At 44.6% G+C, this 14,038-nt stretch overlaps 2 protein-coding genes, 2 long non-coding RNA genes and 1 pseudogene across 4 annotated transcripts; 3 read left to right on the top strand and 2 right to left on the bottom strand.

The window, feature by feature from the left end:
• Positions 1-6: 6 nt before the first annotated feature.
• LOC135674974 (uncharacterized) lies at positions 7-1,104 on the top strand. Its single transcript, XR_010513783.1, has 2 exons — positions 7-439; positions 683-1,104. It is a non-coding gene; the product is annotated as an uncharacterized LOC135674974 (long non-coding RNA).
• LOC135674975 (uncharacterized) lies at positions 602-1,638 on the bottom strand. The gene is made up of 2 exons (XR_010513784.1): positions 1,089-1,638; positions 602-938 (listed from the first exon to the last, which is right to left on the bottom strand). It is a non-coding gene; the product is annotated as an uncharacterized LOC135674975 (long non-coding RNA).
• Positions 1,639-4,690: 3,052 nt separating this feature from the next.
• On the top strand, positions 4,691-6,302 carry LOC135673706 (homeobox-leucine zipper protein HAT4-like; annotated as a pseudogene).
• Positions 6,303-6,716: 414 nt separating this feature from the next.
• On the top strand, positions 6,717-8,087 carry LOC135674973 (uncharacterized). The gene has a single exon (XM_065185237.1). The coding sequence runs from the start codon at positions 6,964-6,966 to the stop codon at positions 7,849-7,851; it is 888 nt and encodes a 295-aa protein (XP_065041309.1). The 5' UTR covers positions 6,717-6,963; the 3' UTR covers positions 7,852-8,087.
• Positions 8,088-9,099: 1,012 nt separating this feature from the next.
• LOC135673705 (probable trehalose-phosphate phosphatase G) lies at positions 9,100-13,484 on the bottom strand. The gene is made up of 12 exons (XM_065182922.1): positions 13,351-13,484; positions 12,009-12,115; positions 11,435-11,921; positions 11,192-11,332; positions 10,996-11,067; positions 10,771-10,899; positions 10,415-10,471; positions 10,223-10,324; positions 10,016-10,093; positions 9,777-9,917; positions 9,605-9,697; positions 9,100-9,514 (listed from the first exon to the last, which is right to left on the bottom strand). The coding sequence occupies exons 3-12, from the start codon at positions 11,729-11,731 to the stop codon at positions 9,434-9,436; spliced, it is 1,191 nt and encodes a 396-aa protein (XP_065038994.1). The 5' UTR covers positions 11,732-11,921; positions 12,009-12,115; positions 13,351-13,484; the 3' UTR covers positions 9,100-9,433.
• Positions 13,485-14,038: the final 554 nt, after the last annotated feature.

Here is a 14,038-nt window from a genome sequence, read left to right as displayed (position 1 = left end):
TTAGCTTAGTGTGGATTAAAGCATACCAAGCAATTATATGAGTCAATGGACGCAAGGTTTATGCAAAAAGGATGTTCACAGAAAAAGATGCCAGCAATGGATAAGATTAGACTTGGCTGATGCAGGATGGCGAAAGAAAAGACTGTAGCATCGGGTCTCAATCACAGCACTGGGTACGTTTTCCCGTCTTCAACTACCACCAAATCATTACTCATCTACAGATGTCAGGCATCTGCCATGACGGACGATCTGAATCTGCCACATCAAGTCAAGTTCACACGCCTGTGGAGGCACAGCAACAGGGCAAGCCATCAGTGTCAGATTGCCAAGTTCCTGCAGATGGATGTGAACTCCCTTTGTCTGCAAAAATGACAAAGGCATCTCACAACAGGTCGACCTTGTCAGTATCATCTATTGTTCTGAAGAAGCTCGAGTTACAGTTAAGTTGGATTCTTTCCTTGCTCATTGCTGATCAAATTTAGATGCTTTTCATACGGTAGATCGACTTTGGATGATGAATAGCAGTGTTGGAGTGGCCCATAAGTTGGTGAAAGAATGAGACGCTTTTTTGGATGTGTATAAATATTTCTACGAGAGGAAATGATCGGAGCAAATAATTCAAATCTCGTTGGGTTCATAGAATTCTTATAAGCAATATTTACATGACAGAGCATGTTTGCAGGCTGCAGGTGAAGAAGAAAGGAGGCTGTGGTGCGATGTTGATACTGGAACTGGGCATCTGGGTCATCCCCCTCACCCTCATTTTTGCGCCGTGCAGGCGACTCGTTCATCTGGTTGCAGAGCTTCAACGTGTTGGCGAGTCCATGATGCGCCCGCGAGCGGCGTCGCCGGCCATTTGGAGTCGCATGGAGAGGCTTAACTCGGTGGCCTTGATAATCTAGGGCTGCAGCGCTCAAGAACGGAAAGCCTCATCATCCCTGTCAGGTGGGGATATCTTTTGTGAGGTGAGTATCTCGTGTTGTGTGTATGTGGAAGAGTTCTGTGTATGCTGTGAGAGATGTATGGCCATGAATGGTTTTGATGTAGATCTTTTTCTTGGAATCAAGTAATTTTGGAAAGAAGAATACCTGTAGTTCTCTTCCATACTAGTTAAGAGTCCAGCACTCAAGAACACACCAAGGCAACTACTCCATGGAGCAAAATTTTCCTTCAATCTTAGGAGGAAGAGGAGATTGTTGGATCTCAAATGAAGGAAGAACAATTGTAGGAAGAAGTAGCTGCTTTATCAGATCTTTCTTAAGCTTTTTGTCACCCGGAATCCTTGTAGTGAAGGATGCTCAAAAACACTGGCAAAAACTCTCTCTGCAAGAAGGTTTGGGGTCACAGATTCCCCATGGTTACTGTTTGTAGCTCTTGTAGCTCCAGGGTGACTTATTCGTTGGATTATCTAGATTCACATAGTTAGATGCCATCTAATAATGGAAAATTCTTTCATTTATGTTGATGTCTCTGTCATGAGCGAAGTTTCAGACTCGTGTAATAGGAAAAGCAGAATACGGCTGCAGCACTTTGCCAGGTTCTGGATATCTTATCTGTCAAAGCAATGGAGAAGAAGAAAGCTTGGAGCAGAAAACCTTCCTTTCAAATAGGTATCCAAGGAGCCATCCAAAATCTTGACCTCCAACACTTCATCAAGAAAATTGTGATCCTAAATTCTCTTATATGACCTAATGAGAAATATATAACTGAAAGAATAGAAGACAAGAAGAATTATTTAAGAAGCTTTATTGAAGATAAGAAGCTTTAACTTAAATACATTAACACATTCCTTTCCTATTTATAGGGATTAGAAGAGGATTTTCGATTTTCCTCAACAGAGTAAATCAACAGTAGAGAAATTTTCTCGTATAGTTGGGGAAATCTTGAAAAAGCTATAGCAATACTATAGTAGAGGAATAAGCTACAGTAGAAAAGAAAGCTGTAATAAAAGTACAACAGAGAAGGAAGTTACAACAGAGAAAAAAGACTACAGCAAAGGAGAAAAGGTGGGGCAGTGCTAGTGAGCGTAGCACTAGAGACGTCAAGTACAAAGCTTTTTCTTTTGCCGTCGGAGATGAGAAGCAACAAATGAGTCTACAGCGAGAAGAGAACTTGCTCTAGGCAAGTGACTCTGATACTATAATGGAAAGAATAGAAGACAAGAAGAATTATTGAAGATAAGAAGTTTTAGCTCGAATACATATCCCAATCTTATTTATAGGGATTATGAGAGAATTTTTCTCAACAAAATAAAGGATTTTTCTTAACAAAATAAATAGTAGAGAGATTTCCTCGTACAAATCTTTTCTTCTATTTTTGCTTAGTATCGATCATTCAAAGACCATTCCATGGCACAACAAGATTCTGTCTCAACAGCTGCACATGGCTTCTTGTTCTTGTTCCAATCACTCTCTGCTCTCATAGTTGTGGGTCTGATGAAGCATGATTGAAGGCAGATAACCGAATAGCCAGCAATAATAGCTGCACCGCTGTTGAGTGTCCGCAATCTTATCGCCTTGCTAACACGCCAAGCAAAGTGCATCATCATGTTACTTGGTGAATCCCACGACCCAAAGGGCATTGGCAGCCATGTACCGGAAGAACCCCACTTGAAAGCACCCTGTGAACAAGGTAGTCCCACGGCAAAACCTTTTGACAGTGATCAAAAAAGAGATGATTGGAACAAGAACATGAGGTCTGCCAGCTATTTAAGACTTGCAAGCATCATCGAGATTGCTTGCTTGCTTGCAGGGGCCGAGTAACCAGCAAAGAGAAGAGCACCTCACGATGCTGATACTGGAACTGGGAATCTGGATCGTTCCCCTCACCCTCGTTCTCGCGCCGTGCAGACGATTAGTGCTGCTGGTTGCAAGGATTACACAGATTCATCAGTGCGTCGCGCGTTCACGGTCTAGGCCGCCGGCCTTCTGGAGCCGCTTGGCGAGGCTTCACTCTGCGACTTCCACACTGTAATGCCGCCTGCAACTTCCAAGCACGTCAGGTAGGAACACACGTCTCCGCCAGTCTGCTTCGCTTTGCTCCATGTGAAGTGGCAAAGAGTGTTCTTGACGTTGTGAGAAGAATAGTTTGATGCTCAGTACACCGCTTTCCTCCATTTTACACAACAATGTCGAAGTAAACACCCTTGTACTTCTCATCGATCCTTGTCATGAAGATACTGCCATGTTTTATGCTGCATTCTTTCCCTGCAAATGTTGCTTCTGCATATCCAAAAGAGAGAGCGTAGGGAGAAACACAAGTCTTCGAGGATTACTCATGTTCTTCATCGTGAGTTATAAGTAGCAAGGTAAAAGCATTATTAGCTTTCATCCCTCCTAAATCTTCCTTGTACAAGAATATGGTCTATTCCCACTGATAAGGGCAAAAATGAGTTACTTTCCGTAACACCCACCATTATTTTTCTCCCCTTTAGGGAGATCAGCAAATTAGATGAAGCATGTCAGTGCTGAAGCATATATGAATTTTGCAGAAATTATTTCTAATTTTGTTTGCTCACATGATTTTTTTGGGCTCAATATTGGCCCATTTAAAGCCCAAAATAATTACTATGCAGTTGCAAATGTCGACTTTACCCGTCACGTGAAAAACACGTGTCATGGACGTCGTAAGATCCTCTCTCAGAAACCACCCCCTAATATTTGGCGTAATTTCGATTGTGCCATCAAAGATTCTTTTGAGGAACGGGGTCACGTGAGAGACGCATGCGCATGAAGCCAATTCCCCTCAGCCGTTCGATTTCGTCATCATCTTTCCCTCTTCCATTCTGATGGTGGAGAAAATAGAAAAGATACAAGACAAGTGGCAGAGGTAGAAATCGATCGTGGGAGGCACAATGAATCATCATGTCGACGCCCAACACATTTCCGGAATTAAATCTCACTTGCTCCAAAAATTGGATTCATTTTTATTATCTTGGGTTTTATTATTGGGAAAAAGTGGGATGTGAAGGAAAACACCCAATTAGAAGACGAGCCGAAATGATTGCGGCTGAGCCGGTGTCGCGGGGTGGGCCGACCACAACGCACGCACGGCCGAACCGGGTCGGCCCGGAACCCCCGCACTCCTGCCGCGTCCCTTCCCCCACCACGTGCCCAGGCCCATCATTGGCTGCTCCGCTGGACCCCACCCCACCCCCGTTCTGAGGTCGAACGGGAAAGCTTGCGATGACTAAATATGATGGCTTTGATTTGTAATCATGTCGCTGCCAAGGTTTGTGGTAGGACTCGATCATGATCGATGATGATTGGTATGATTGTGCTGGTGCAATGTTGGAGAGATGAACGGGGCACCGAGTGGTGTGGGGTTTTGCTGTTCCCGTCTCATCCACAGACTCTGATGATTGCGAAGCTAAAAGGGCATGATAAGACGCAGACTTGGAGAGTGTGTTCCATCATGAGAGTCTTCAGAGCTCATCCTGACACCACACAAACACTTTGCCTGCACTAGTAAATATTATCTACGTACTTGAGTTATCAGTACGTACCGGTGCATGCCAGGGAGCAGATGTATGGAGGGAGGAGGAAGAATGAAACGGTCAATGGTCAACCGGAGAAGAGCCCCTGGTTTCCGGAACTCAGTGGCGCGTGGAAATGTCGAACGGAAGCAGCGTCGAAACCAGCTTTTGGGGAGCAAAAGCAAATTGTGAACATGAAGAACAGGAGGATTTGGTAGTAGCGTTAATGATTGCGATGATTAGGGAGGTAAGGCACAGACTGCTATTTAATACCCGTTCCATACTCCGGAGAAGACAAGAGAAGAGGCCACTGCTTTTATCCAACCTTCTCTTTGTTCTCCATTTCCATCTGTTCCAGTCATCTGAAAGGAAGTCGGAGAAAGAGGGTCGAAGTGAAGGAAGCAAACAAAGACGAGGGAGAGAAGACGAGAGGAACCTAAGGAGGGATCAGGTGGTCAAGGATGTTGTTGGAGAAGGAGGATCTGGCGCTAAGCCTCAGCTTGAGCTCTTCCGCGAATCGCTTTGATCGTCTCGGCCTTGTGCCTTCTTCTTCTTCTTCCCCTTCGCGGTCGCTGCCGTCTTCTTGTCAGCAATGGAGCCGTCTCCTCCTCGCCCGTTCAGGTACTGTTTCCACCATACTGCTCATTGTTTGGTTGGCAGGTCCGAGGAACGACAACGTGATGTATGCTGAACACTGCAGAACGTGGCGGAGCAGGAGAGGCGCGACGTGGGTTGAGAACGATCGACGTGAACCAGCCGCCACCTGCGGGGGCTGCAGCAGGGAGGCCGGACAGCGAGGAGGCGGATGCGTCGTCTCCCAACAGCGGCGTCTCCAGTGTGGGAGGCAAGCGACCAGCGGAGCGCGAAGCAGAGCACGATGCTGAGCCATCCTGCTCCCAGGGGGCCAGCGACGAGGAGGAAGGCGACGGCGACGGCTCCCGAAAGAAGCTCCGCCTCTCCAAGGACCAGTCGGCAGTCCTCGAGGAAAGCTTCAAGGAGCACACCACCCTCAGCCCTGTACGCTTCTCTCTCCCTGGCCCTTAACAGAGCAGTAGCGGCGTATGTTCCATGAATGACCCTGATGTCTCTTTGGTGAGCAGAAGCAAAAGCTGGCGTTGGCCAAGCAGCTCAACCTGCGGCCAAGGCAGGTGGAAGTCTGGTTCCAAAACAGAAGGGCAAGGTACGCTCATCGTGCAATGGCAGGGACGCTTCAGGACGACACTGAACAACATTGACGGGTTTGACCTGGTACAGGACAAAGCTGAAGCAGACGGAGATGGACTGCGAGTTCCTCAAGAGGTGCTGCGAGAACCTCACGGAGGAGAACCGACGGCTGCAGAAGGAAGTCCAGGAGCTGAGAGCGCTGAAGCTGTCGCCCCAGCTCTACATGCAGATGACACCGCCCACCACGCTCACCATGTGCCCTTCCTGCGAGCGCGTCTCCAAACCCTCCTTCTCCACAACCTCGACGACGAACCCACCACCATCAGAGGCCGCTGCACCGCGGTCGCTTCGTCCCCCGTTTCTCGATGCTCCTCCGCAGCGATAGCTGTTGCCCTTTCGTGTGGTGGGGATACTGTTTGGGTACTGTGATGCGTCACCTACGTAATGTAAACAGCACTACGATTGCACAGGAATGAGGTGGGTGGGGTTGACAAGGGCTCGATGGGTGACTGCAAATGGAGACTACCAGCAGCTACTTGTTTTGTGACAAACTCAGATCAAACTTAGTTGAATCAACAAAATTACTCTTCTGCTCTGTTCTACCAACATGTTATTCGCTGTTCTATATTATATGATCAACAGATGAACTTCAATATTTCTTCTATTTCTCTGAACATTCAAATCTATTTCCTTTAAATTTATACAAAGGATTTGGCAATGGACAAAGCAAATAATGGACTACATTTCTCAACATATTCTGTAGAAGTCAAGTGCATTGTTGTGTTGCCTTAGATTTCACTTCGGCAGAACTGACGACCATCATGATTCCAGTGAGGTAGGGACAGGGCGAGAGCTTGGTTTCCGGTCACCTTTTAACTGCACCGTGCACATGCCGGTGCATTTGTTGCAGACCTAATGGAAGGCATCGGATTCAGCATCATTCCATGTATCAATCTCAAGCCAACAACCATTTGATGCTGCTTCAACCTTCTACCCACGATAAGTCCACATAAATTTAATGGAAATCTTGGAGCTGATCAATGCGGATGTGAAGGGCATCAATTTATCATCACTCAGATCAGATGATGACCAGTCAGATGAGAAAGAGACCTTTCTGTCATGTCGTCAAAGCTTTTCCTGGAAAAGATAAAGCTAAGGACACAACCACCAACCGCATGACAAACAGCAACACCACCTCCTACCACCTCCCAAACACCGACTAATAACACTCCTCTCTCTCTCTCTCTTTCGCTCTCTCTCTCTCTCTCTCTGAGATTTCGATCGCCGTCATTTTTGGCCGTCATAGCCGTAACTGTCGCCGTCAAATGGCGACGGGGTGGCTGAAGTCCCTGCACTGCAAGTCTAAAGCGGTGGAAGACGTGTACCCACTGGCGCCGTCAGCATCATCTTCTTCGTCTACTAAGAAGCCGCTGCTCTCTTCCGTCGTCTGCGGTAATACCTATCACGCCGTGGAGAACGTCGTCTTCCTTTTACTTAAACACCCGTCCTTCCGATCCACCACCTCCTCCGTCCCCAAGAGGCCCCGGCAAAGAACGAGGCCAAAGTCCAGGCACATACCAAGGCCAGCACGCCCGTGCGCTTCGCCGGCGTCGGCGTCGATGTCGGATGGGCTCGTAGGACCCGTCCATGCGGATCCCTTCCGGACTCTGGTGGAGCTGCCGATGGGCCACTCCTCGCGGCGGGTGGTGGAGATCATCTTCAGCTCGACCTGGTCCTCCTCCGAGGGAGGCGGAGGCGGCGCCGTCGCAGCGGAGATCGAGATGCTGTTCCGGGTCCACAACCCGGCCCGGACAGTGGCGCGGTTCGAGGAGCACCGGGCGACGGTCCGCGCCCGGGCCGCCCGCTCCAACGACGCGCGCAGCGCTGCCGACGGGAACGAGATGATGCGGTTCCAGTGCGGGGGTGCCGGGGGCTTGGTCTACGACGCCGGGGTGGCGCGCAGCGTAGTGTGGTCGGCGGGGATGAAGGTGGAGGGGGTCCGGACCTTCGCGGGCAGCGGCGGCGCTCACGCGAGCGGAGGCGGCGGGGCCGGGCGGAAGTCGATGCTGGTGTGCCGCGTCATCGCGGGCCGGGTCAGGAGCGAGTCGGACCACGAGGCGGAGGCCGAGTCGGTGAGCTTGGGGAACGGGGAGCTCGTGGTATTCGATCCCGGGGCGGTGCTCCCCTGCTTCCTAATCATCTACAACCTATAAGTCTCCCTCGTCAGTCCTCTCGCTCGTGGCACGCTCTGACTAGGCGTGCCAGCAGCTACCGTTAGACCGTGTTTCGTGGTGTACAATTTTCTCTTTTTTATTTTCTTTTTATGTTTTGTCTGTTTGTTCTGAAGTGTGCGTTGAGTGTGACTCGTATAATTGTCTCGTGTTGTGAGTGACTTGTCGTGTACTTCTTGTTGCTATATTTGTTCGGTGTGAAGCAGAACATTTGAACCTGAGTGAGCAAATGGCAGGAACACTGTTCTCGTCTTCCACAGGGGAGCAAAGGAATCCACCACAAAAGGAGGATCTCGTCTTGTTAGGGACAGTGTAGTTTCTAACTGACATCCGTTATTCAGACTGCAACAGTCGTTGTCTCAGGACTAATTACATATTATTTGTGTTATTAGACCTTCTCATCATCCTAATTCTTAGGTTTAAAAATTTTATAATTATAAAAATCAAATATATAATTTTATTTATCCTAACACAATCAAATTTTCTAACAAAAACATGAAAAAATATATATATATAATTTTAATATCTCAGTTGATCATTATGGACGTTGTCGATGGTGATAGATAACATCGTCGAAGGCCACATGTGGTTGCTATGGATGAGAAGATGTGACGAGAGATGAAGGTTGTTTTGCATTTGTGTTGACACCGACGTAATTATCGAGTGATCTTTTCGTTATTTTATATCTACATCGGCGTCGACGTAGTTACCGAGTAATAAAAGGGCCACTAAACATTTGCATAGATGTCGACGTAGATATAGAGCGATGAAAAAACTGCTCATTGTGTTGGTGTCGACATAATTGATGTGAGCGGTACTACTATGCATTTGCATCAAAGTTGACATAGATGCAGAGTAACTCTTATTTCTCATCATCACTTTTCTAATCCATAATAGTCATTCGTGACCCTTAACGACATCATCGTATGTAACCACTAATTAAAATATTAAAATTATTTTTTATCTATTATTTTTATATTTTTGTTGGTAAAAGTAACGATATTAGGATAAACAATCCTAGTTATTTCACTTTTATAACTATTAGGATAAACAAAATAGATTCTAATATAAATTTTTTAAATCTAAAAATTAAGATACTAAGGAGGTCTAATTACAAAGATAATCTTTTAAGTAGCCTCTCATTAGACTTGGTGCCGGTATTAGGTTATAAGCATCAAGATACTTAAAATTGCATTGCTCACTAATACTTTAGACCAACCTACTTTAAAGTTGATCGTAAATATAATTTGCAATGTATTTCAGATGGACCTGATTCAAAGCTGATTACAATGATGATAACGTACCATTACAATGAATTGACAAACAAATGAGAAGGCAAAACAAGATTGCGATGAATAAAATGGCAATTGCATTGAAGGTCGGATAACCAGACCCATTTTTGGAAGAACAGGCAGACTGCAAAATGAAATAACATGACACTTGAACTCAGAAAAATAAATAAATAAATGCAACGATAAAAAAAAAATCGATCGGCTATTGCTTATGCGATCGTACGGACCACTGTCGGCTACTTGTTTACTCCTTGACAATGCATATATAATATTTATATTGCAGTCATGTAATCTTCGGTTTGTAATGCAACGGACTTCTTCCATCTCACAAGGGATTTGAGAAATTCTAGTACCTGCAAGAGTGCAACATGTTGTATCAGCAAACCACCAAGTAAAATGAAAATAAATGACGTTAATAATAGAGACTTGAAACTATTGCAAACCTCGGATGGGTCACTCAGAGAGTAGAAAGCCTTGGTTTCTTTTGGCACGGTTGATACCAGGATACCGAATCCACAGTTACTCTCTCGCAAGACCTGAGATTATTCAAACTATTACAAAATATATTACAAGAGTTGGCATACTTTCGTCTAAACAAGTTTCTACCCAATATACCTTAAATGCATCCTCATCAGTACGGTCATCTCCCACATAAATTGGGAGCACATCATCACGATGGCTAAGCCCAAGTGATTCAAGCAGAAACTCAACAGCTTTGCCCTTGTTCCAGTCAATTATGGGACGGACCTCTAGAACCTGTACCATGAACGCAAACAGCACAAGAGAGCCCAGCTTAAACAGAGAACGGTATACTTCAGTTAATGACTTAGCATACCAATAGGTTTAAGGCTTACCTTCCGCCCATGGGTAACTCGCAAACGTGGAAAGTCGTTTATGAAACCAAACACACGCTTTCCGACTTCTTCCCACATCTGAAATATAAATCACAAAAAAAATTCTTTTTGGTTAGATATTGTAACCACACCCGTACAAAGAACTATCATGTTATCCCAAAAATAATAATTATGGTGGTGCTCAACACTTTTAATTTAAATTTAGACCTTCTCATCAACATTGCGGTAATGTACAGAGACACAAAACTTGTTGTTCTCAACTTTGGCACCTACGATGTCTTTAGTGATATCGATGAGGGAGTCAAACACCTGCCATCAGAAAAAAAAAAAAAAAATCATTCAGGAGTATGTCGGATGACGTGACTACTAGTAATCAAAGATGACAAACAGGGCGCCTACCTCATCGATCATCGGAAGAAACTCGCTAGCAGGCTGGAAAAGATGTACCTCTTTGCCCTGTTACCACACCGCGTATCAGCAAGGTAATGGCACAAAAAATAACGAGCTACAATTTGTTTCCTCAACTCACTAATTTTAGATACATCATTATCATTTGGTTGACATCAAAAACAAGATTTCAAATATGAACATGATTCCAAGATCTCAAAGAACATTTCTTGTTTGTTCATACCCAGCGAGGCAATAAAAATTCCTACTTCTTAAATTACTCGGTTAAGTAGAAAACTGATTCACAAAAGCACGAAAACAAAGTATCACAAGAAAGACAAATGTTATAAACTAGAGTTTCTTCCTACCTGCTCGTCAGTTGTCCTGATACAGTCTGGATGGTCATCAACAGACTGGGATTCTCTGATTGGGCCCATTATATCCATCCCATGACTGCCAGCATAATACAGTTCTGATAGCCTCACAAATTCGTTCACCTGAATAACATGTGTTTTTTTCAAGTACCGATCAGTATATGCATATACAATTATCTTAAACGTTCACATTAAAAATACACTAATGAAAAGACATACCTTGCCACGAGACCTTCCACTAATAATTGCAGTTGGAAAGTACTTAGCAACATCTTTTACGGCAGCTCGCATCTGAAACAAATTTAATAATTAAATCGAGAAAAATTGAACCCTAAACAGCGGGCAAGAAATTTACTGTTTACCATTACTTGTTTAGTGTAGTAAACAAGTTATTGCAAATGCTAAATCAACTTACAGCACTAGACATAAATGCATGGTCGGGGTTGTCCACGATAGGTGAAAGCGTTCCGTCGTAGTCCAAAAACAAGGCGATCTTCTTGTATTTAGCATAAGCGGTGATTTGGTGAAACGCTGTTAAAGCGGATGGATGGTTCATCTGAAGAAAGTGCAAGCAAATATGAAGTTATTAATGTTCTTAGTAAACACTAGACGATCCAAACTTCAATAATTTCGATAAAAAAGAGCAACAGAAACTGACCATCCAGGTGCGGTATGCAGCATCGGTTTCATCCGATTGAGACTCAGATATGAAATCTTTGTTTAGCTTTTTGCGAGGAGGTGATGAGGCTTTCATGGCATCCAGCCAACTATTGGCACGGACATCATCAAGTTTACCAACTTTTCTTCTGGGAATCTGTAGATACAAACCGGAAGACGAGTATGGTGCTGCTGCTGGGGAAAATGGAGTCATATTAGAGGGCAAGCCCAGTCTTGACTTGCTCAACAGTACAGGATCAGCAAGAACAGGGGAACTATGGTTTGACTTCAAATCCATAGATTCCAGGTCAATAAAATTATCTTCAGAAGTAGTATGATATCTGACAACCAGCTCCCAAGTGATTAATCAGCCTCTGCTGCCCTCTATACAATTATCCGACCCTTTTGTCGATGAAAAACCACCTCTTCAATGTTTTCTTGTCACTTGAATTGTGCATGCAGTCCATCAAGCAGATGCCACCTGACAACTGAGAAATAATAAATCATCAGGTAAGGGAAAAAGAAGCAAAAACATAATACATCATACACTAACAATAAACATATATATTATTTACCTCCTCATTGCAAGAACAATACAGCATTTACTCGAGTCAGTCAAACATTATTTGTACGTTGTGCAGAAGAATCACCTGTCTACCAATTCAACCAGCCGAACCTATGGCTGCAAAATTTGGGAAAGAGACCAAATTATGTAATGACCTCAAAGATAAATAATACAATGGAAATTTCTTGCGGGAAAAATGTATCGTGATGTTAGTGACAAAACAGTGACAAAGGTTTCATAATGTCAAGAAAACCAAATTGAAACCAATCACTGAATAATGACATTGCAACAGAAACTAGTGTCACAATGGTAACAAAGCTGAGTTCTACCATATCAAGAAAAGCAAATATGGTCCAATCGCAGAATAAAATGTAACAAACACCATGAAAAGGGATGGAACTCAACTTTCATCATGCATCATATCTGACACCTAAATGATGTCAAATTGGAAGCACCCACATTCCCATAAGGCTTTTGTATTTGTATGTGGGACTCCTTTGGTACTGACACTTTCTTACTCTTGTGTGCAATTGGCGAAGCTCGAACACTGAAACAACCATTTCCGCCCTGAATCAACACTCACGAAACAACCATATCATGTTTTTGCGTTTTTCTAGACACAATTTGGTTTTATATGCTAACTTGATTTAAACGGGTGATTAAATCTTGTTGATAATGTTGATGTTCTATAACTTTGCTTTTAGGTTAATTAAAATTACTCCACTTATATTAGGATAATAATATTTAAAGTTCTCTTAAGAACGAACAAAACATGGATGTCTTGCGACCACAAGAATAAACAGACCTAACAAATTTGGTATAGGATGAGGACCATATCACTCGTACTGGTTTTGGTGCATTTATATTTACTTTTCTATGATCAATTTGCTCCTTAGCGGAGAAGGAAAATGGACTCCCTCTCATTGCGAAAGGACAAAGGCATAAACAATGGGCATCTGGAGAAACGCAGCAGAAGGTGCGCGAATAGATGGTGGTTTTCGGGGCAGCGCCCAGATTTCTTGTGTGTTCGGCGATTTCTTCATGTGCTGCAAAGGCTACACGAACGATGGCAAATCGAATCCAAGAAAACAAAACTATGAAAAGCAATCCGCCATGATATCTAAAAACATGATGAAAATTGACCAAGAAATGGAAAATGCAACGATTAGCCATCAGATCTTCCGTCAAGAACATGATCAACACCGATAAGTAAAGGAACGATAAGCACACTAAATCTCCCTTCCCTTATTGACCTTTTCCTTACCGCAAGACAAGGAAAATGATCACAGAGAACAGATAAACCCGTCGTGCAACAGGAAAATAAGACAGAGCAGGAAAAGGTGCATTCTTACTTCCAGAGAGATCAAACCAAACGCGATCGGCCTCGAAGAACGACACCCCAAAGACGAGAAGGCAGAGGTTGTTGTGACTGGAGAGAGAGAGCGAAGGGAGAGAAGAGACGAGAAGAGATCGGCGGCACTCGGAGGGGTCGTTTATATAGAGTTCCTCACTGCATAGGAATATGATACGGAGAAGGGGGTCTCATGTACCATAAATTTTGATCTCGACCGTCCATCTGATTTTGAACAAAATACGGACGGTCGAGATTAGACATTGCGGTACGTTGAACGGTTTTGATGGGACCTACGCAGATTTGCTTCGTGCTTGCGGAGACGGAGGGTGACGTGCTCCCCAAGCCAGCGGGCGGTTTCGGAAAATTATGTCATTATTATTACCACGTTGAACACCCCGTGATAATAAGTGTATCCCGAGCTCCACCCACCCCGAAAGGGACCCGTCTTCTTCACCGACGCTGTCTTTGCCATCCTTTCCTGACATCTGGCTGTCCATCGAGGAGCACGGCTCAGCATTTCAATTCACGTTGGTTCGTCGTGTTACAGCGGGTCCCACTCGTCAAGTGAGCTCAGAACCGTGAACGCTGGCTGAGACAGTACGGGTTTGGTGGTCCTGCGGTCTGGGTGAGAAAGTGGGTGTATCCAGAAGGGTGGTCGTCGTCCACCGCACGGCCCGCGCACGCTG

Source organism: Musa acuminata, chromosome BXJ1-5 (genome assembly GCF_036884655.1).
Source record: "Musa acuminata AAA Group cultivar baxijiao chromosome BXJ1-5, Cavendish_Baxijiao_AAA, whole genome shotgun sequence".
Classification (NCBI taxonomy): domain Eukaryota; kingdom Viridiplantae; phylum Streptophyta; class Magnoliopsida; order Zingiberales; family Musaceae; genus Musa; species Musa acuminata.
The sequence above is the reverse complement of the archived record's forward strand: the minus strand, read 5'-3'. Positions and strand labels throughout refer to the sequence as shown.

What these genes read in the sequence shown, in the direction of transcription:
- LOC135674973 (XM_065185237.1), top strand. Translation starts at nt 6,964, where the DNA reads ATGGCGACGGGGTGGCTGAAGTCCCTGCACTGCAAGTCTAAAGCGGTG.
- LOC135673705 (XM_065182922.1), bottom strand. Translation starts at nt 11,731, where the DNA reads ATGGATTTGAAGTCAAACCATAGTTCCCCTGTTCTTGCTGATCCTGTA. An exon ending in CTGCATACCGCACCTGGATG is followed by an intron (nt 11,333 to 11,434) that starts GTCAGTTTCTGT and finishes CACTTTCTTCAG; the next exon opens with ATGAACCATCCATCCGCTTT. An exon ending in CTCTGAGTGACCCATCCGAG is followed by an intron (nt 9,515 to 9,604) that starts GTTTGCAATAGT and finishes GCACTCTTGCAG; the next exon opens with GTACTAGAATTTCTCAAATC.